Raw genomic sequence first — 21,410 nt, forward strand, 5'->3', positions numbered from 1 at the left:
TTCCTCCTATATTCATCCAATAACATTTTAAACGCGAACCGAACCGGTCCGTTAACAGGTTAGACCGTCAACTGGCAAGGTTTTCGGATCGGATGAACCCCCAAACCGGTTGTCGAAAGGTCCAGCTTTTGTTTATTAAAAAGCGTTGTCGTTAAACTAATAAACCCTTTAAACCACTCTAGGCTTTTACACGGACCGGTTTGCGAATCGGGAATTGGAGTTCGCTCGATTCCGCCCCAATCCCTTTCCACGCTTCTTTCTTAACCCAGCGGCTCTTCGTCGAGCTCCGGTCGACAGGCGGTGGCAGCTCCAAGGTCACCCCCACCCCTGTTCTTGTCACGTGATGCAATCCTGAGTTAATAAGTGTTTAAATTGGTCCATGAAATCGTTTGGTCGAACTAATTTAATTGATTTCTTGTTGAACCATGTAATTGTCTCTTTTCTTGATGATTTTGTCATTTCGTAAGATATTAGATTTTTCTAGGGAATCCTAGCAACCTGTTTAGTATAGCGATTGCAGGTATTCATTACTTCATTAGGTTTGTCAATGTGGAAAGGAATCGCATGCTTTTATTATATTAGAGCTCGGTTTATTCATGATATCATATAACCATGGTTTTTATTCATGAGGATTGTCGTTACGTAGGTATATTTTTTTGCCTCCTTGAAAAGAACGACATTTGGCAATCGTTACTTGATGAAACCTTTAATTAACTGCGGTGATTCCATGATGTTATCTATAATTCTTATGTACGCTAGCTATATAATACGATCGTAAAGAGTTCTGAAATTTGTTGGTAAGTGATTATAGTAATATGTTTTTAGATTTTTTTAGATAATATTATTTTTATTTATTTTAAATAATATATTTATTGCATCATTGACGTCATGGTTCGTTCCTGGTAACCAGTGACCCATAACCTCGCAACTTTCCGGTTTTATTAACAGTCAGGTTTTCAAAGCATTCGTTCAGGTTACTTCATCAAGCTATAGTGACCAATTATAAGCATTATAGCAATTATTTTAAGTCCAAATAACCTCAATCTAGACTATTTTGTGCAAAATCGATCATTATGGTGGTCAATAACAGATTTGGTGGTGTCCATTATGATAGGATGGTGTTGTTATTAAAAATTTACAAGGACATAGCCCTGTGGAGAGTTGCTGCTTCAGAAGTGCACTGCAGCATTGGTCTTCGAGGTGTTCATGAGGAGCTAGCCGCAGATATCTCCACCCATATGTGGATCAGAGATGTAAATTTGATTCTTTATTTTCATCCACAATTAGATTTAGGATTGATTGTTCATCCTTTTCCTTTTAAAATGTTTCTCACTTTTAATACGTGCAATGCATGTGACCAAATAACTTAGATGACCACGATCACACGGGAGAAGCCAAAGAGTTTATTTCTGCTCTTCCATGCACTTTCCTTCTTTCCTTGGGCATGGAGTATCATGGCTCTATAAAAAAATGGGGCATCTTGGTGTTTTATCTTCCCATCATCTTGCATGGCACACGGATTTTTATCTTCCATCATCTTGCATGGCACATGTTTTTTTTTTTACCTCCCCCTCATGTTGAATGACACATGGTTTTGTATCTTTCCATCATCCCACATGCATGAGTTTCATTCTCCGATCCATTCACATGAAGTCAGTCAAATGATTAACAGTGAGTCATACGAGTATTTTCATTATATATATGATAATATTAAAGATTGTCCCTTACTTTCATTTTACCTTTTGCATCTCCTATGTCTGTATGATATTACTTTTGTAGTAGCACAGCATAATTGTACTAGTCATTCTTTATTCTTGTAATTTTTTAAAAAATATTTTCTTTTCTAGATTCAGTTCTCTTCAAATATATACATTTGATGAATGTATGGTTTAGTGCCTTGCTCATATATTTATGTTCATTCATGATTATTTTGTTATTTTCCAATTCATTTTTTATTTTTTTAATTTAAGCTCCTTTTGCTTATAGATACAAATGGGTGAGACCAAATAGAGGATTTAACTTATCCACAACGATATGCAGTTTCAGGTTTGCAGATTCTACCTTTATAGCTGCATTGAGTCAGCGAAATTAAGATGTTGGATCCCAGTTTGGTGGTAAGTTATACATTAAACTCATATTTTTTAATAGGTTAGAAATATCATATCATGAGAGCTACAAAAAAAAAAAAAAAAAAGAATTCATACAAAGGGCTTATTTTTGCTAAAGAAAAGATATTGTATGAGATATATATGGGCGTATATGAGTATGCATGGTTGCTAAGTTTAAACTGAAGTTTTTATGCTTCATTGTTCAAGAAGTAATCTAGCATGGCACTATATGAGGAAGCAAGAACATAAAAGCAATTTGTCCTTTTATAAATGGCCAGCTCATGGTAACTGCAAGTAGCTTAGATTTTGAATGAAAGAAAGAAATAATATTATATATCAGACAAATAAAAGTTTCTAGCTAAGAGATTCAATGAGATATAAATGTCTGGATTAGGTATTTATCTTGCACTGATACATAAAGTTCTTTTCCATGGGGCACTTGCATTTCTTGCAAAGTGATATCTTTTCATTCAAATCCTCTGTATAGGGTGTGATGCTATAGTAATTGCAATGATCTATAACTGAAGGAGGGTCAAGTGCTTTTCTAATGGCACCCATGAATCCCCATTTACGAACTTTGTGGCCCCATACTTGAAAAAGTGACAAAAGTTCAAGGACTTTGTTTCCATAAAGCTTTAGAATTTCAGTTGATGATCCTTTGCTTATAAGTAGCCATCCTTTTTTGCTAGACTCAAAGCTCAACAAAGACTTTACTTCATTCATAATGAAATCAGATTTATCTGTATTGCCAAGACGGAGTTTTGAACTTAATATGCTCTCCAACCGTAACCAAAAGATGCTAATCGTTGTCTGAGGCAAGTAGCTACTTAGCTTTTCTTTAATGATGGTTGATAAAATATCTCTTGTATCTTCATCGTAGCTGCTTCCAACATATATTAATTCTAAGAGAATTCCAGCTCTGGTAATGTCTTTTATCTGGCTGGTGAGGTCCTGGACCCATCCTATGTTATTACTTCCATAAAGGCAAATTATTCTTCCATCTTGCATCTGCAAATATTCTTGATATTAATGTCTAGTAACAAAAGGACAAATATTCAATAACATATTTAGTATGACAGAACAAAATTCTCCATATGGTGTATGTTTTGAGGAAATTTACATGCTAGATGAAGCACAATGTGATATTTGCAAATGAGACTGAATATCCACCATCAACATAGCCACATGAAGTAATGAATACATGTGCTGGCCTTTCTACACTTTTTTACTACTATGTAGTTTTTAAGAGTTGCATGCATGTTTTTTCAAGTAGTTACACTTTGACAATAATGTGGGTTAAAATTTATCGATGTAAAAGAAAAGGTTATTCATATTTTAAATTTGAGGTTGTGGGTTAGGAATTGGTATTCTACATTACCTGAGTGATAAAATTTTTATATTGTGTAGAAAGGTGAAAGGTAGGGTTATGTTAGTCGTTGGAATTGTATGAGAAAAAACTTAAGTAATAAGATTATTTGCTAATAGTTTGCTTATTTTAAATTGCAATAGTTCATGGTAAAGTTCTGCTGCAACTGCTGTAAGGTTTAGAAAACTGCTTATTTGTTATGGATAGTGGAGCTCTACAATTGTTTGAAATGCAATAAAATCAATTATGTATTTTTTAAAGAAAACAAATCTTTTTGAGCATTTAAAAAAATATTTTCTTTGATAAAGAATCATTAAATTCATTATTCGAAGAAAAATCTCTTTGAGAATTCAACTGCATAGCACTCTCCAATCATAATCATGTGGCTGTTCAAATTATTGGGAGGCCGTCTGTTTGTTTTTGAAATGTGCAAATAAACGTAGAGCAACCATATGATTAACAAGTATGCACATAGATTGAACATGAGCAGTGAAGTCCCAATATAAATACTTGTTTTTATTCTCACTATGATATTATATTATCCTGAGGATATTATGATGAAGTCCTTGACATATAGGAAGACCTATCCAATAGATAGGATTTAGTCAAGATTGTTATTATCTAGTTAAATTTAATTTTTCATTAAGATTTAATTTTATTTAATAAATTGGTGGTCATGTGATAGTTTATATTGGTCTTTCTTCTATAAGTTGCACTTGGTGTGTAATCATCCCCAAGAACTTATTATGAGAGTTTGAACCTCTATAGATGGACAACTAGATAGAGTTTGATGTATATTTGTAGATAAAGATACAAGCGATATGTTTAAACACCTAAAAATTAATGCTCCTTTTAATACTCTTTTGCCTAAGTATTAATCCCTTCCATTTTGTTAAAATCTATAGTTGATTTTTTTAAAATATTATGGCACACAGCTTCATGATTTCTTTCATGATTATACATTCAGATAGCGACGAATATGTTTTCACACATGCACCTGGTCTTTATGTTTGAAAATAATCTGCAAGTTATGAGGTTAGAAATAGTCAAAGGATTACCTACAGGCTATCAAAAGGAGCTTTGGTCTTTTCTGTACCAGAAAGCAATTATTTCTTCAACAGTAGAGGAATGGTCCTTATTCTATCATGTGGGTTTTTCTCCGTGCTGAATGGTTAAGACTTAAATACTCCTAGAATAATAGTAACACATTTTAAACTTCTTTTTGAAAAATATAGCAATCCTTTGACATGAGGGCATGACTACTAGCTCATCCTAGTCTAATCATGTCCACTGCAACTCAAAGGATACAATTGATGGAGTAGAATGGGTGGCTAGAACGAACTTTGAATGGACATAGGAAGTATAACAGTGAACTTCTCACTGGATTATGATTTGTTATGGTTAGGGTTGGATGAACTAGTGGTCAACCACAAAAGAGCCTGTGCTACAGCATCCTTTAGCTACATAAAAGCTGTGGACTAGGTTTGCTTTTAATATCATTTTTAACGACCCAAGACCTTACCCAAAAGTGCTAGCCAAAATTTATTAAATGGGGTTCTTTGGCATTGGTTAACTACTCTTTAATGCACACCTAATAAGGGATTAAATAGTTGTCCATGTGAGTCTTCATATAGTTCCATTGTTTAAACGTTGGCATCCTTGCCAGGGGAAGCATATGTGGCTGAGGGACACTATAGCACAAGCCTTTCAAGGGATGATGAGTCAATCATAGTGTTTCTGTTTCTGATTGGACCCTTCCCTGTTGACTATACCAGGGCTTAAATAAGGGGACTGTATGAGGACCCATGTGAACATGTGTAATCCCACATTTGTATGCGTTGAATTGATTTTGGGTACTTAAGCAGAGCCAAGGACCCAAAATGAGAACCTTTCGGCTAGCCTTTTCTAGATGAGGTCTTGGGTGTTATAATATCCATTGAATGTCACCAATTTTTGGAATATTAGAGTGGGTGAAGCCACTATTCTTATGCAAACATGCTGTATCTATATATCTATGTGAAACATCATTACTCTTGGAAATTATAGATGGGAGCTTAATTTGTGTCATCTAACAAATGCAATATATAGGCCTTCAATAAAATTCACGTTAATTATGTTGAGAAAACAAGCATAGGAATACAGTGAGAAACATGAAGTCTACAACTCAGGGAAAACTTCTCTAGGTACATGTTATTCCTAAAAAGGATTGATCTTATATGAATCCTAGTTAAAATATGGAGGTATTTACATAGAGTTGTTTCTATAGTTCAAAGCATTGTCACATACAATACAATCATATATAACTTGTATAATATAACTGATATGAAAAAAAGACTCTATTTCACATTTCCAAAAGTATAGAAGCATACCCAGTAGGATATAAGGGGGTCAATATCATCCAGTAGAAATTCGATTGTCCAATTTTGTTCTTCCCAAAGCTCTTGCTCTCGTGAAACTGAAAAAGGATATGCCTTTGGCCCCCATATTGATATCATATCCATAGCATTCAAAGATGTAACCTTTCCTTTGGTATCCAGAACCACCATAATTGGATCACCTTGAAAATGCCACATTTCTTGGATAAATTTTGTGACAGATAAACTCAGTTTTGATGGCTCGTACAGGGAATACCATGGCATTATGTTAGCCATTTTTTTGAAAGCTCTCTCTTCAGCATCAGACCATGGTATGGAGAAAACTATAGGAACCCAAACAATCACAAAGGGTTTCTCTGATTCATTTTGAGGATGATTTTGGAGTTGTTGGATGATAAGAAGAAGCTTTTCTAGCTTTATTGTTAGAGTTGATATGAAGAGTATAACCTCCTTGTTTCTTAGGACAACCACACCAACCTATACAATCAGCATGCAGGAAATCACCAACTTGGTGTATAATAATATATAATGTTCAATATCAGAAGCAACAAATTTACTAAATGGGTAGACAGAAACTAATGGAAATGTACAAGACCTTAACTTCACTGTGCGGTGGTAAAAGTTACAGTAAACATGTTCATATTAGATAATACAGTGAAACTTAAAATTAGTGTAATACGTAATGATGTTGTATTTGTACCATAGTTTTTAGTACTCACCCATGTTACCCCAGTACCAGGTGTATCTTACCATACCATTGTGGAATTGAATAGTATCGAGGCTTGATATGATACTGTGCCAACACATGGTATGGATGTTTTGCTGACTTAACACCTGTACCATGTGTCGGTATGGCCTCGTACCATACTACATCATATAAAAGAGTAAGGTACTAGTATGGGGCTTGTTACTGTGATGTAAAACCTTGATTTGTACTAACCTTTTCTTCTGACCGATAATCCCTGAGTGGATAGTCATCCTTTAGAGCAAATAATGTGCTTAGAACTTTTTGATTGTCAAGATGAACCTCCTCGAACAGATGCGAGAGACCTGAATTTATTTTATTCTCTGTTGCAGTCACATGCACAAAAGAGGGTGGGTGTAAGTCTATAAGCAATGGCGTGAAAGTTATAAAAAAAAAAAAACTCCTAGAACTTGCCGGTAGCTGTGCATTTAAATGCAAGTAATACCCATATCAAATTTAGCTATGTGTAATTTAATGCTCACTCCAGTACTCAACCAAAATATAGTTACCAGTAGGATCAATTAGCTAGTTTATTTCTCTCACTTTTATTTTATATAAGTTTGCCTACTTGCAGATTGTGTACATCAATTAAAGTGTTTCTCATCTTTCCAATGTGATTTGAAGAAACTCAGGCAAAGTACTTTAAATCAAAATATAGCATAAATTGAATAGTCAAATAACCTATACAGTAGAACTATGTAACTTGATTAAAATTTGCAATGACCAGACTAACTCAAAAAGTTGTCTATAAGTAGGTTGTTTTTAGCTAAGATCTTTAGCTATATTTTCTTGAATAGTTCTACCCAATGGAATCATGCAAAAATTGCCTTTCATTTGTTTCCATTTTCTTGTGTCAACCTGATAATGGAAATCAAGTTGTATAGTGACCATCTTGTTGATCGGTCAAGCAAGGAAGGTCAGTGGATTTCCATTTACATTCTTAATCTAAGAAGTTGAAATTTGTTATAACCCTTTTTTTGGAGAGGAAAATTTTGTTATAATCTTTTGAATTTTTGAAAGTCGAAACTCGAAGGTTTCTGGAATCGATGCCGGCGGCCGTATTGGCCGGCCGACAGTACGGTAACTACGGTTCCATACCGTATCGGACCAATACGAACCAACGAAGGCAAATGGAAGCGAACTAGTGGAAGAAAAAGAGAGAAATAGAGTGTTATAGCCCAAAACCGTTTCAACCCAGCAGATCAAAGCCCAAAACGGAAAAAAAAAAAACAGAGAAATTCAAAACCGGGAAGAAGACTCCCGATAGGAGTCTCCTTCTCCGGCTAAATCCGAGCAAAAATCGAACTCCTAAGACCCCTCGGAGTACTAGGAATTCCTATAAGAAGACCCCCTCTCTTTAGAATCGATCCATCGACTCTTTTTCCCTCTTTTTCTCTTCGATTTTCCCGAAGAAGAGCCGCGGGCACAGTTGGATTCTCGCCGTGTTTTCTCTCCGACGAGGTCCCAAAAAGCCGAGGTAAGTTCTTCTCTTTTTCCTCCCTTCCTTCCTCTTTCCCCCGTGCGTTTGGATGCGGTGGCCGGTGACGAGCGTCGTCGATTTTTGGTCGGGAACAGACTCTGTTTTTTGGGCTTATTTTTCATGAATCTCCGGCGCCGGCGATCGGAATTGACCGCCGGCCCTGTTTCCTCCGTGACCGGGGAGATGGCCCGTCGGCCGCCAACCTCCGCCGTGGCAGCCGCGGCCCGAACGGCCGATTAAGGCCTGAGGACAAGAGTCCTCTGTTCCGACGCGGGAAGAAGAAGAAGAAAAAAAAAAAAGAAAAAGAAGAAAAGGAAAAGAAGAAAAAAAGAAAAAAAAAAAAGGGGGCTGAGAGAGAAACTCTCTTTGCTCTCTCTCTCTCTCTTTCTCTCTCTAGATTATAGGATTTATGGAATTAATTTATTAAAAAAAAATTAGCAATAAAAATAAAAATAAAATTAGGGTGTCCATGGATTAATTCGAAAATCGAGATGCTGTCGACGAATTGATCCTAGTGGGGATATTAGATTTTAATAATTTAGTTATTTTTAATTCGATGAAATTTTTGATTTAAAATATAATATTTGACATATCAGGTTCTGAGAAAGATTTTCGAGATCCCTAGAATTTCTAATTTGGACTTTCTTTTGAGGTAAGTAGTGTTTACTTTTACTGAATTTATCTGGTAAATTATGAATTAAATAAATTTATGCATACTTGTGATTGAAATTATTTATTGAATTAATTGTTGGAATTATTTATGATGAAAGTTAATTGTAGAAAATTATTTATGATTGAAATTATTTGCTGAGCAATTTTTATGATGATATATGATCTCAAAGAATGTTATAATTGATTTGACTCGAATATCAATTAATTTGATTATTCTTGAAAATAATATATGAATTGGAAGACAATATGAAATTGACAACCTGACTGTGTTGAGGACCCCGCCAATGGGGGCATATACGTTGGCAATTGACTGTCCTGAGGATTTATGTCGCCAGTGAGACCAGCGACATGTCGCCAGATAGACCAGCGACAAAACCGCCAGTTAGATCAGCGGTTCCAAAGACTTGGCTGCCAGATGATTCGCAGCCCACCGCAAGCAGATACGCGGTATTATGACCCTGCCACAGGGATAATGTGGTCATAGTCATGGTTGGTAAGAAGAATTTAAGAAATTGATGAATTTAAGAAGAAAAGCATAATTGGAAATTATGACGAATTGACTTTTATATATGATTGACAGTATGAATATGATTTCATGAAATTACATATTGATTTGTTATGCATAGTATTATTTGCCTGATTATTCAGTTAAAGGTATACACTGCTTACTGGGCTATTTAGCTCATGATAAGTTTTATGTTTTTCTTACAGATCCAGAAAATTAGCATGATGCGGGATTTCGGTTGGGAGAGCGATTAGAGATGGAGTTAACTCATTGATTTAGAATTTTTTCAGAATTGATTCAAGACCTTTAATTTTGTTTTTAGTATTGACTTTGTCAGACAGTTACTTTCTTTTGAACACTTAGTTTTGATTTGTTATTTGAACCAAGGTTTGATTATTGAATGAAGAAAAATTTATTTAACTGTTTGTGAAGATATCATGATGAGATGCCTTGCATGCTTATAAAAAAAGTATTCTATAAGTATGCGGCGGTTGCCATGACCCTCGATTCAAATCTCGGGTCAGGGGCGTGATAATTAATATGGTATCAGAGCATAAGTAGATAGATAGAGACATGTAGAATAAAGTGAGTGAGTGATGGGTAGACATTAGGAAATTGAAAGGTTAGTTATGATAATTATGATTTGACTTGTCATAAGTTATAACCTTATTAAGAAGAGTTATTATCTCAAATCTAACATAGGTCAATATGCCTCCACGACGAGCAAGGAATACTCAAGGAGCGGTAGGAGGGACATCAAATCCACTTGGCGATAATACTCCCCAATTAAACAGCGGCACAACTCAGCAGGAGGGAATCCATGATCCTACCGGAAATACTCCGACAGTACAGGAGCCGAACATGACTCAACTAATGCAAACTCTGATTGGAGTAGTTCAAACACAGCAACAGTTACTTCAACAACAACATGCACAGCCACATCAGCAATTTCCACCGATACCTGGACATGGAGAACATCCGATGCAGAGAAACAATATCGTCGAATTTAAGAAGCTAGCTCCTCCAGCCTTCAAAGGGACCATCGAGCCACAAGAAGCAGATAACTGGATTATGGAAATGGAGAAGGCCTTCGCCGTGCAAGAATGCCACGATGAAGAGAAGATCCGCTATACAGCATATCTGTTACAAGGCGAGGCATACAACTGGTGGCGTATACTGGAACAAAAATATGAGCACGATGGGATACCACTCACTTGAGAGAGATTTCGAGATGAATTCTTTGACAAGTATTTTCCCCGAAGTGTCAGAATACAGAAAGAACAGGAGTTCATTCACCTGAGACAGGGCAATAGATCCGTTGCAGAATATGAAGCCAAATTCACGGAGTTAGCCAAATTTGTTCCGAGACTAGTTGAGATTGAGCAAGACAGAGTACACAAATTTGAAATGGGACTGAAGACAGAAATTAGGAGACAGGTTGTACCCTATGAGCTAACTACCTATGCCTCAGTTGTGAACAAAACTCTAATAATTGAGAGAGAAGCTAATGAAGCTCATGCGGAGCGTGAACGGAATCAGAAGAAGAGAAATAGATTTAGTGGAACTCAAGGATGAAACCAGAACAATAAGGTTCCAGCAAAGAAGCCAGCAACTGATAAGAATCGTGAGAATGAGGCAGCTAAATGTTCGAGATGTGGCCGAAGAGAGCATGAGACTTCTAATTGCCCATGGAATACTGGTTCGTGTTTTAGACGTGGCCAGAAAGGACACAAGATTGCAGATTGCCCGCAGATGAACGAAAATAGATCAACACAAGCAAAGAACGGAGGTCAAAGGCCGAAAACTCAAGGAAGAATCTATGCTCTCACACAACAGGATGCTCAGGCCTCCAATGCTGTGGTGACAGGTACCATTCCTGTATCTGGTATTCAAGCTTCAGTTTTGTTTGATTCTGGTGCAACACACTCCTTTATATCCACTACTTTTATTAGACAGCATGATATAGGTTGTGAACCCATGAAAACCAAATTATATGTTGAGACATCAGTAGGTGGTATTTTGAGTACTGAAAGTATGTGCAAGTCCTGTAGTATCAAGATAGGAGAAAGAGAATTACCAGCAGATTTGGTGGTCCTGGATATGCATGATTTCGATGTCATTCTAGGAATGGATTGGCTGGCTACCTATCATGCCTCTGTGGATTGTCATAGAAAGAGAGTGAACTTTCACATACCGGGAGAATTAACTTTTAGTTTTGATGGAAGTACAGGAACCACCCCTCCACGTATTATTTCACTTGAACAAGCTAGACAGATGATAAGAAAGGGATGTAGAGGTTACCTAGTATCAATAAAGAATAAAGAACATGATGAATTGAAGTTACAGGATATTCCTATCGTAAATGAATTTTCGGATGTATTCATTGATGATTTAGTCGGACTAACCCCAGATAGAGAACTTGAATTTACTATTGAGTTGGCACCCAATACCAATCCGATTTCTAAAGCTCCTTACAGAATGGCCCCTATAGAATTAAAGGAGTTAAAAGATCAATTACAAGATTTATTGGATAAAAGTTTTATAAGGCCTAGTGTATCTCCTTGGGGAGCTCCAGTCTTATTTGTGAAGAAGAAAGATGGTAGTATGAGACTTTGTATCGACTATAGAGAGTTGAATAAAAATACTATCAGAAATAAGTATCCTCTACCTCGAATTGATATTTGTTTGATCAGCTGCAAGGTGCACAAGTCTTTTCTAAAATTGATCTTCGTTCAGGATATCATCAGTTAAAAATTAAAACAGAGGACATACCAAAGACGGCATTTAGAACTCGTTATGGACATTATGAATTTTTAGTGATGCCTTTTGGGTTAACCAATGCTCCACAGCCTTTATGAATTTAATGAACAGAATATTCAGATCTTATCTTGATAAATTTGTTGTCGTATTTATTGACGATATCCTGATATATTCAAGAAGTAAATTGGAGCATGAAGAACATTTACGGTGTGTACTACAAATATTGAGGAAAGAAAAACTTTATGCCAAATTTAAGAAATGTAAATTTTGGTTGGACAAAATAGTCTTTTTAGGACACATCGTATCTAAAGATGGAATTTCTGTGGATCCAGCAAAAGTGGAAGCTGTGATGCAATGGAACAGACCTACAAATATTTCTGAGATTCGAAGTTTTCTGGGAATGGCAGGATATTACAGACGATTTGTAGAAGGATTTTCTCGCATAGCTGCACCTTTGACTCGCCTTACTCAAAAAGGGGTTAAATTCGAGTGGTCTGAAGATTGTGAACAGAGTTTCCAAGAATTAAAACAACGATTAGTGTCAGCCCCTATCCTTACTATACCAACAGGAGATGAAGGTTTCACAATTTATAGTGATGCATCTAAAAAGGGACTCGGATGTGTATTGATGCAACATGGTAAGGTAGTAGCCTATGCCTCAAGACAACTGAAACCATATGAACAAAATTATCCGACACATGATTTGGAATTAGCTGTAGTGATTTTTGCCCTAAAAATTTGGAGACATCACTTATACGGTGTGCAGTGTGAAGTATTTACAGATCATAAGAGCTTGAAGTACATTTTTACACAGAAAGAATTAAACATGAGACAGAGAAGGTGGTTAGAACTATTAAAGGATTATGAATTAACAATTCATTATCATCCGGGAAAAGCTAATGTTGTTGCGGATGCCCTTAGTAGGAAATCTGTGAAAAATTTGGCAGTTTTAATCACACACCAAAGTCAATTGTTAAAGGATATAAGAAAACTGGAATTAGACATCCGAATATATGACTCAACAGTACGATTAGCCAACATGAGGGTTCAGCCAACACTCATTGAAAGAATTTCAGTTGCCCAGAATGATGATCCACAATTAATAAAAATAAGAAATTCAGTGGAAGCTGGTGTTCAATCTGAATTCAAGATACATGAAGACGGTTCGTTAAGGTTCGAAAACAGGATTTGCGTACCCAATGATTCAGTACTCAAGCATGAAATACTTCAGGAAGCACATCAGATCGGTTATACAGTTCATCCGGGAGGTACCAAGATGTATAGAGACTTAAAAGAAATATACTGGTGGAATAATATGAAGAGAGAGATCGCTCAATTCGTGGCTAAATGTTTGGTGTGTCAACAAGTTAAGCTGAACATCAGAGACCTGCGGGACTACTTCAACCTCTTGATATTCCAGTTTGGAAGTGGGAACATATCACTATGGATTTTGTAACTGGACTACCAAAGACTCCCAGTAAAAATGATGCAGCCTGGGTGATTGTGGACCGATTGACAAAGTCTGCACACTTTCTTCCAATTAGAGTTGGATTTACCTTGGAAAGACTAGCAAAGTTATATATAAAGAAATTGTAAGATTACATGGAATTCCAGTGACCATCGTATCGGATCGAAACACCAGATTTGTTTCACAGTTCTGGAAGAGCTTACACAAGGTATTAGGAATAAAATTGAACTTCAGTACAGCCTTTCATCCACAGACTGATGGTCAGTCAGAGAGAACTATTCAGATCTTAGAAGATATGTTGAGAACCTGTATTTTGGATATGAAAAGTTCATGGGATGAGCATCTACCTTTGATTGAGTTCGCTTACAATAACAGTTATCAGGCTAGCATTGGTATGGCACCTTACGAAGCTTTATATGGTAGAAGATGTCGATCACCGATTCACTGGGATGATGTCGGTGAGCGAAGAATTTTGGGTCCTGAACTTGTTCAACAAGCAGTCGAGAAGATTCAATTAATTAAAGAACGACTTCGGGCAGCACAAAGCAGACAGAAAAGTTATGCAGACAACAGGAGACGAAAATTAGAATTTCAAGTCGGTGACCATGTGTTTCTCAAAGTATCTTCTTCAAAAGGAATCTCAAGATTTGGCATTCGTGGCAAATTGAATCCCAGATATGTGGGTCCGTTTGAGATTTTGGAAAGAATTGGTGAGGTGGCTTATCGACTTGCCTTACCTCCTTCACTTGCAGGAGTACATAATGTTTTTCATGTTTCTACGTTAAAGAAATATTTACCAGATCCAAGTCACATCGTGGAACTTGAACCAGTACAAGCCAGGAAGGATCTAACATATGAAGAATATCCGATACGGATCGTAGACCGTAAAGAACAGGTGCTGAGACGTCGCAACATTCCTTATGTCAAGGTACAGTGGAGTCGACATTCAGAAAGAGAAGCTACTTGGGAGCTAGAGGAAGAAATGAAGCAAAAATATCCCCAGCTCTTCGAGACTACAGGTATGAAAAATTTCGAGGACGAAATTTCTTATTAGGGGTGAAGAATGTTATAGCCCAAAACCGTTTCAGCCCAGCAGATCAAAGCCCAAAATGAAAAAAAAAAAAAACAGAGGAATTCAAAACCGGGAAGAAGACTCCCGATAGGAGTCTCCTTCTCCGGCTAAATCCGAGCAAAAATCGAACTCCTAAGACCCCTCGGAGTCCTAGGAATTCCTATAAGAAGACCCCCTCTCTTTAGAATCGATCCATCGACTCTTTTTCCCTCTTTTTCTCTTCGATTTTTTCGAAGAAGAGCCGCGGGCACAGTTGGGTTCTCGCCGTGTTTTCTCTCCGACAAGGTCCCAAGAAGCCGAGGTAAGTTCTTCTCTTTTTCCTCCCTTCCTTCCTCTTTCCCCCGTACGTTTGGGCGCGGTGGCCGGCGACGAGCGTCGCCGATTTTTGGTCGGGACAGACTCTGTTTTTTGGGCTTATTTTCCGTGAATCTCCGGCGCCGGCGATCGGAATTGACCGCCGGCCCTGTTTCCTCTGTGACCGGGGGAGATGGCCCGTCGGCCGCCGGCCTCCACCGTGGCAGCCGCGGCCCGAACGGCCGATTAAGGCCTGAGGACAAGAGTCCTCTGTTCCGGCGCGGGAAGAAGAAGAAGAAGAAGAAAAAAAAAAGAAGAAAAAGAAGAAAAGGAAAAGAAGAAAAAAAGAAAAAAAAAAAAAGGGGGCTGAGAGAGAAACTCTCTTTGCTCTCTCTCTCTCTCTCTCTCTCTTTCTCTCTCTAGATTATAGGATTTATGAAATTAATTTATTAAAAAAAAAATTTAGCAATAAAAATAAAAATAAAATTAGGGTGTCCATGGATTAATTCGAAAATCGGGATGCTGTCGACGAATTGATCCTAGTGGGGATATTAGATTTTAATAATTTAGTTATTTTTAATTCGATAAAATTTTTGATTTAAAATATAATATTTGACATATCAGGTTCTGAGAAGGATTTTCAAGATCCCTAGAATTTCTAATTTGGACTTTCTTTTGAGGTAAGTAGTGTTTACTTTTACTGAATTTATCTGGTAAATTATGAATTAAATAAATTTATGTATGCTTGTGATTGAAATTATTTATTGAATTAATTGTTGGAATTATTTATGATGAAAGTTAATTGTAAAAATTATTTATGATTGAAATTATTTGCTGAGCAATTTTTATGATGATATATGATCTCAAAGAATGTTATAATTGATTTGACTCGAATATCAATTAATTTGATTATTCTTGAAAATAATATATGAATTGGAAGACAATATGAAATTGACAATCTGACTGTGTTGAGGACCCCGCCAATGGGGGCATATACGTTGGCAATTGACTGTCCTGAGGATTTATGTCGTCAGTGAGACCAGCGACATGTCGCCAGATAGACCAGCGACAAAACCGCCAGTTAGACCAGCGGTTTCAAAGGACTTGGCTGCCAGATGATTCGCAGCCCACCGCAAGCAGATACGCGGTATTATGACCCTGCCACAGGGATAATGTGGTCATAGTCATGGTTGGTAAGAAGAATTTAAGAAATTGATGAATTTAAGAAGAAAAGCATAATTGGAAATTATGACGAATTGACTTTTATATATGATTGACAGTATGAATATGATTTTATGAAATTACATATTGATTTGTTATGCATAGTATTATTTGCCTGATTATTCAGTTAAAGGTATACACTGCTTACTGGGCTATTTAGCTCATGATAAGTTTTATGTTTTTCTTACAGATCCAGAAAATTAGCATGATGCGGGATTTCGGTTGGGAGAGCGATTAGAGATGGAGTTAACTCATTGATTTAGGATTTTCTCAGAATTGATTCAAGACCTTTAATTTTGTTTTTAGTATTGACTTTGTCAGACAGTTACTTTCTTTTGAACACTTAGTTTTGATTTGTTATTTGAACCAAGGTTTGATTATTGAATGAAGAAAAATGTATTTAACTGTTTGTGAAGATATCATGATGAGATGCCTTGCATGCTTATGGAAAAAGTATTCTATAAGTATGCGGCGGTTGCCATGACCCTCGATTCAAATCTCGGGTCGGGGGCGTGACATAGAGAGAGAGGGAGGAAGAAAGAAAAGGAGGGAGGGGGCGGCCTCCGACTGGCCGCCATGGTCGTCGGACGGTGTAGTCCACACGTGCGGCATTGTGGGCATGAAACAGAGCATTGCTCTTGTTTCACGATCTTTTTTTTAGAAAAAGTCAGAAAAATATGAAGCCGGCAATTGGTTTGCCGGCTTCACTTAAGTGAAGTCGACAATCGGAGTGAAGCCGGCAATCCGATTGTTGGCTTCACTGTTTTCTTTTTTTTAAAAAAAATTCTAAAGTAAAACCAGCAAACTGATTGTCGGTTTCACTATTCACCTTCATTTTTAAAAAAGGACGATGAACATGGACTGTCGCCCCCGTTCTGCAGTCGTGGCTCTTTGTGTCCGTTTATGCCGTCCAGTGGCCACGGCAGCTACCCGACAAATACCGACGGCCCTTCCGCCGGCCTTCAGTACGTCGCTCCCTACCCTCTGAGCTCTCTCTCTCTCTTTCTCGCTCTTGTAAAAGTCCTATCGGGCGATAATCGGATGCGAAAGCCCTCCGACGGCCGCAACAGGCCACCGCCAGCCTCCGATCGCTAGGGTTTCCCTCGCTCTCCTCCTCCTCTCTCTCTCTTTCTCACTTTTCCTCTCTTTTCCTCTCCCTCCACCGGTATACCGATTGAACTGGCCGAACCGTGCCGGTTCTTCGTCGATCCGATATGGTACGGGGTGTACCAGTCGGTTCGACACAGTACAGAAAACTCTAAATCCAGATTTGAAAGGTTTAATGGTAATTTAGCATGATTATTCAGCTTTTATGGTTTCAGTCTTCTTAATCTTTCGCCGAATATTAGTATCAATGATTTTAGCATAGATGATATAATTCAATGAATTTAGCTACTTTTGTCCAATAATATTATTCAGCATACTAAAAGTACCTAAAAAATGAAAATAACTTTAGGTGTCCATGACAATTATTTAGATCTTTATCTAACTAAAATACTGGGGTTTTGTTGTCTATGGTTTAACAAAATGTCATCTATTTTCTTTTTTCCCTTTTTTGTGTGATAAGCACTCCACCATATTAGCAATATACAGTAACATGTCATTTAAATCACTAATTCTGTGAAGGAATCAAAATTGAACATCCTATTTCTTTATCTTTTCATCATCAGGTAACAGATTAATTTATTTTATACTTTAATTATGTTCGTAGGTAACCACTGGTTGGGCAGGTTTTAGGTTCATCTCAGACTTAAGCTACTCTGGGCTGACATTTCAAAGGCATATGATTTCTTCGGGTTAAGTTTCTGGCCCATTTTCCATCCGACTTGGCTTTGACCTAGGTTACTAGCATTTATTGTTTACAGTTGTCCAGATCCATTGGAAGGCACAAAAGTACAAAATATGGACTTTGTGAAAAAGACATCCATTATCAAGTGCGACAACTATGAATGCCATAAATATAGCATGATCTATGACTTGGTGGGGCCTTTTTAGTGTTTCTTTATCTCATGTAAACATTTCTATGCATAGCATGTTGTTTGAAGTCAATAAATAGTTTATCTTTCAAATAATGCATTTACCGATAAAAGTCATGATGATACATTACCGATTTGTTGATGAAAGATATTGAATTGCTTTTTTAAAAAATTGTCCATGTCGCTGACTTTACGTGCTGAACTCCAAAGTTCCCATGTTGCAGTTATGGTACTTGTGTGCCTGTAAAATTGATTTAACACTATTAAATCTATCTTGTTTCATACTTGATCTTATATGTTAAACACAGGGGAGGGCATGCCATAGTGCTTCTAGTGATGATCGGAACAGTATTCTATTGCTAATAGAACAATGATCTCCATGATCTTTCGAGAAACACATTGCTAAAATAATGCCACCACCAGGGTTTCAACCCTGGACCTCTACCAAGAGCAAGCCTTTTGGAGAGGGTCACGAACCACTGGACCAAATTCCTTTGGTGTGGTCTCCATGATCTATATTCTGCAAAATATGATAATTCTCTTATGGAGGTGAATAATCAAATTTGAAAGATCATTTCTTTAAGATTAGGGAAAGAACATGCACTTGCTCGAAGCTCAGTACTATCAAGCTAGTGATCTGGGAAGTGCATGCCACCGAACTTCTGATTACCCAGTAGGAAGCTATGTGGATTTGAGTCTTCATTGCAGCCATCGCATCATAATCTAGGGTTGTGTATTGCATTGGAAGCATTTCAAATTCCACCATGCATTTTGTCACGCTGACCATTTTCTCAACAAGATACCTGAAAGCCTTGAGCTTTTGCTCCAACGATTTAGTGACTTCTATCTTATTCCTCAGTCCTTTCATTGATGCTATTGATAAGGCCAGAGGATTAGTAGGATATAGCTGCGTGATGAGCCAAAAATCCCCAAAGCTTGTTGCTACAGCTGCAAGCACTATAACAAGTTTTGTACTCCATGAATGCTTCCCCAACAATTCTAGCACAGCCATTGTTGTTGCATGCAAGGATCGATCCATTGAGCTGTACCTCAGCATCTGTCATTGAAGGAATTTGTGGAGTTGCAATATAGGGGCATGGAAAAATTATTATCCAGTTATCAATGTTCACTTGTACCTCACGTGAGATGAGATGAATTGTCTGTCCTAGTTGTTTGATGGATCTGACAATCCCAGTGTCTTGTCTACCATTAGGATCTTCTTGAACTGACTTTGTACCTGACTTGACGACCTGGAAATGATAGCTATTCATTTGCTGTTTGTCTGAAAGAGTACTTGCGCAGAAATAAATGGCATCTCATGATTTTGTTTTTTTGGAGTAAATAATAATGGTTTATTGGAAAATGTATCAGCTTAGATTAGTATATATTCATTGCAAGAGCTTACTGTGATACATCTATTGCATTGTCAGTTATAGAGTACTCCAGAAACATAACTCAAGAAATGCAAGGATTGAAGAAAGAAAAGAGGTGGAAGGGGAACGGTATTATTACGCATGGCATTGTGATGTTGTGGATGATATTTTCAGCCAGATGGAGTAGAGGAGCAGAGTCAACATGATAATCATCTGGCTCATGTGTCTGCAGAATTTTCTTCATCAAAACATCCTCATGGGAGGATAGGAAGTGCGCTGAAGTACTGTTGGACTGCATAATGTGAACTTCCACTGCTCTGTTTATGATTGTCTTCTGGGTGAGTGAAAATTTCTGGCTGCTGTGTTTCTTTTAGTAGACTCGCATGCCTTATTCATCACTATGAAACAATGATTGTTTGACAGGATTATTTGTAAAGTATTTGGAATCTGCTTTTCTGAGGCAATCTGCATCATTTGATTTGAATAAAATATTATTCACTTCCTCTTTATCTTTTTCAAAGTGATAGAGGAACAGGTATCTATGAACTTATCAATGGCAAGAGAGTTATATTACTGAAGTCAAATGTTTGGCAGGTTTCAAAAGGACAAGCTCTGTGATTCTGGTTCTACTTGTTATCAAATGATTGCTTAATTCTGAAGGTACTTAGAAGCATATGATATAACTGCTTCTTTTTTTTTTTTTTGTATCAAATTGGAGAGTCTCTTTATTGAAAAAGTTATGGAGCCAAACATCATAAGATTGGAGTGAGATCGCGGGCTCTGATTCATTTCTTGCTGGTCTTGTTTCTATGTTACTATGCTAGTATAAGTGGTACCGAAGGCAAGCAACAAAATGGTGGTAAATTTAATTAGTATGCTAAGGATTATGGAGTTGATGATGAGAACCCATGTTGAGCATTGAGTGCTTTGCAAAACGCTGACAACTTCCTCTTTTAAAAGGAAATGGAATCTGACTTTAACCCCTAGTCAAGGAAGATAACTGTGTGACAGGTCTAAAGCCTAAGGATAAAGCTGGTTCCTTCTTGCTTTCTCCCTTTAACCACATGGCAGTACTTCTGTTTTATTTTTCTCTTTTCTTTTTTCCAGTAAGATTTATAATAGGTAATCATAAGTTCCTCAATCAAAATTAAATGTTTAAAGCACAGTAAGTGCATGATTGGACATTGTTAGATCACTAATATCACCTTTTTTGGGGGCAAACACTAGAAGAACTTGAGATTCTCTTTTAGCTTCAATTATATGGCAGTCATCTTTGTTCTTTGTGAAATAAAAATAGATTATGCTGTCACCTGTAATCCTGCTAGCCGAATTAAAATCATTTTACTTAGTCCTGGCATGCGGAATTGCAGCTGGCATAGAGGGTGGGGAGTGGGGACTTCTGAAATTAGTTCTGAGCTTTCATTTCCTATAATGCAAGATGCTCTGGCTTAGTTATCATCCAGGTGGAACAATTTGTTGACTTTAGTGGCTTGAAGGGACTACAGCTTTGCACAAGATATTGGTTTGTATCACTATCAGGTGCCCCTATACAACACCCATACAGAAAAAAGAAAATATCAGCTCTTTTTATTTTGGCCAAGAAAAATAGATAACCCTGATATATGGATCTATACGGTATCAAATATAATCCAATATTTTCCAATCAAATTTTAATTCATTAATTTGATATTCTACTAAATAAACTCAAATTTAGCAATTTTTAAATGATTACTAATTTTGGACTTATTATATTGGCCAAGATTTTAGTATCATTGGATCTAAAGTTTTGGTCTCAAGGAATCTTGGACCCTCGGAAACTTCTCCTCTTCCCTATCCTAGTCAAGATAAACTAAGATCTCAGTTGATTTTTTGATCTATGTCAGTGGGTGCTTTGTTGTCCACATCTAGGGGTTTTTGATTGGCAACTGAAATCAGAATTGGAATAGGTTGAACTTTATTTTTCACATCTTGGGAGTGTTTGATTGGCAATTGAAT

At 37.1% G+C, this 21,410-nt stretch overlaps 1 protein-coding gene and 1 long non-coding RNA gene across 3 annotated transcripts; one reads left to right on the forward strand and one right to left on the reverse strand.

Annotated features, from left to right (window-relative positions):
• The first annotated feature begins 181 nt into the window (after window positions 1-181).
• On the forward strand, window positions 182-19,714 carry LOC140851787 (uncharacterized). 2 transcript variants are annotated; one of them, XR_012134543.1, is made up of 3 exons: window positions 182-314; window positions 1,987-2,114; window positions 19,473-19,714. It is a non-coding gene; the product is annotated as an uncharacterized lncRNA (long non-coding RNA). The 2 variants fall into 2 exon arrangements; XR_012134544.1 differs by having other exon boundaries at window positions 194-314; window positions 2,041-2,114.
• LOC105031937 (protein SIEVE ELEMENT OCCLUSION C) lies at window positions 2,238-19,714 on the reverse strand. The gene is made up of 7 exons (XM_073243952.1): window positions 19,555-19,714; window positions 19,179-19,292; window positions 18,645-19,099; window positions 18,174-18,283; window positions 6,790-6,917; window positions 5,844-6,326; window positions 2,238-3,116 (listed from the first exon to the last, which is right to left on the reverse strand). The coding sequence occupies exons 1-7, from the start codon at window positions 19,711-19,713 to the stop codon at window positions 2,499-2,501; spliced, it is 2,067 nt and encodes a 688-aa protein (XP_073100053.1). The 5' UTR covers window position 19,714; the 3' UTR covers window positions 2,238-2,498.
• Window positions 19,715-21,410: the final 1,696 nt, after the last annotated feature.

Source organism: Elaeis guineensis, chromosome 9 (genome assembly GCF_000442705.2).
Source record: "Elaeis guineensis isolate ETL-2024a chromosome 9, EG11, whole genome shotgun sequence".
NCBI lineage: Eukaryota > Viridiplantae > Streptophyta > Magnoliopsida > Arecales > Arecaceae > Elaeis > Elaeis guineensis.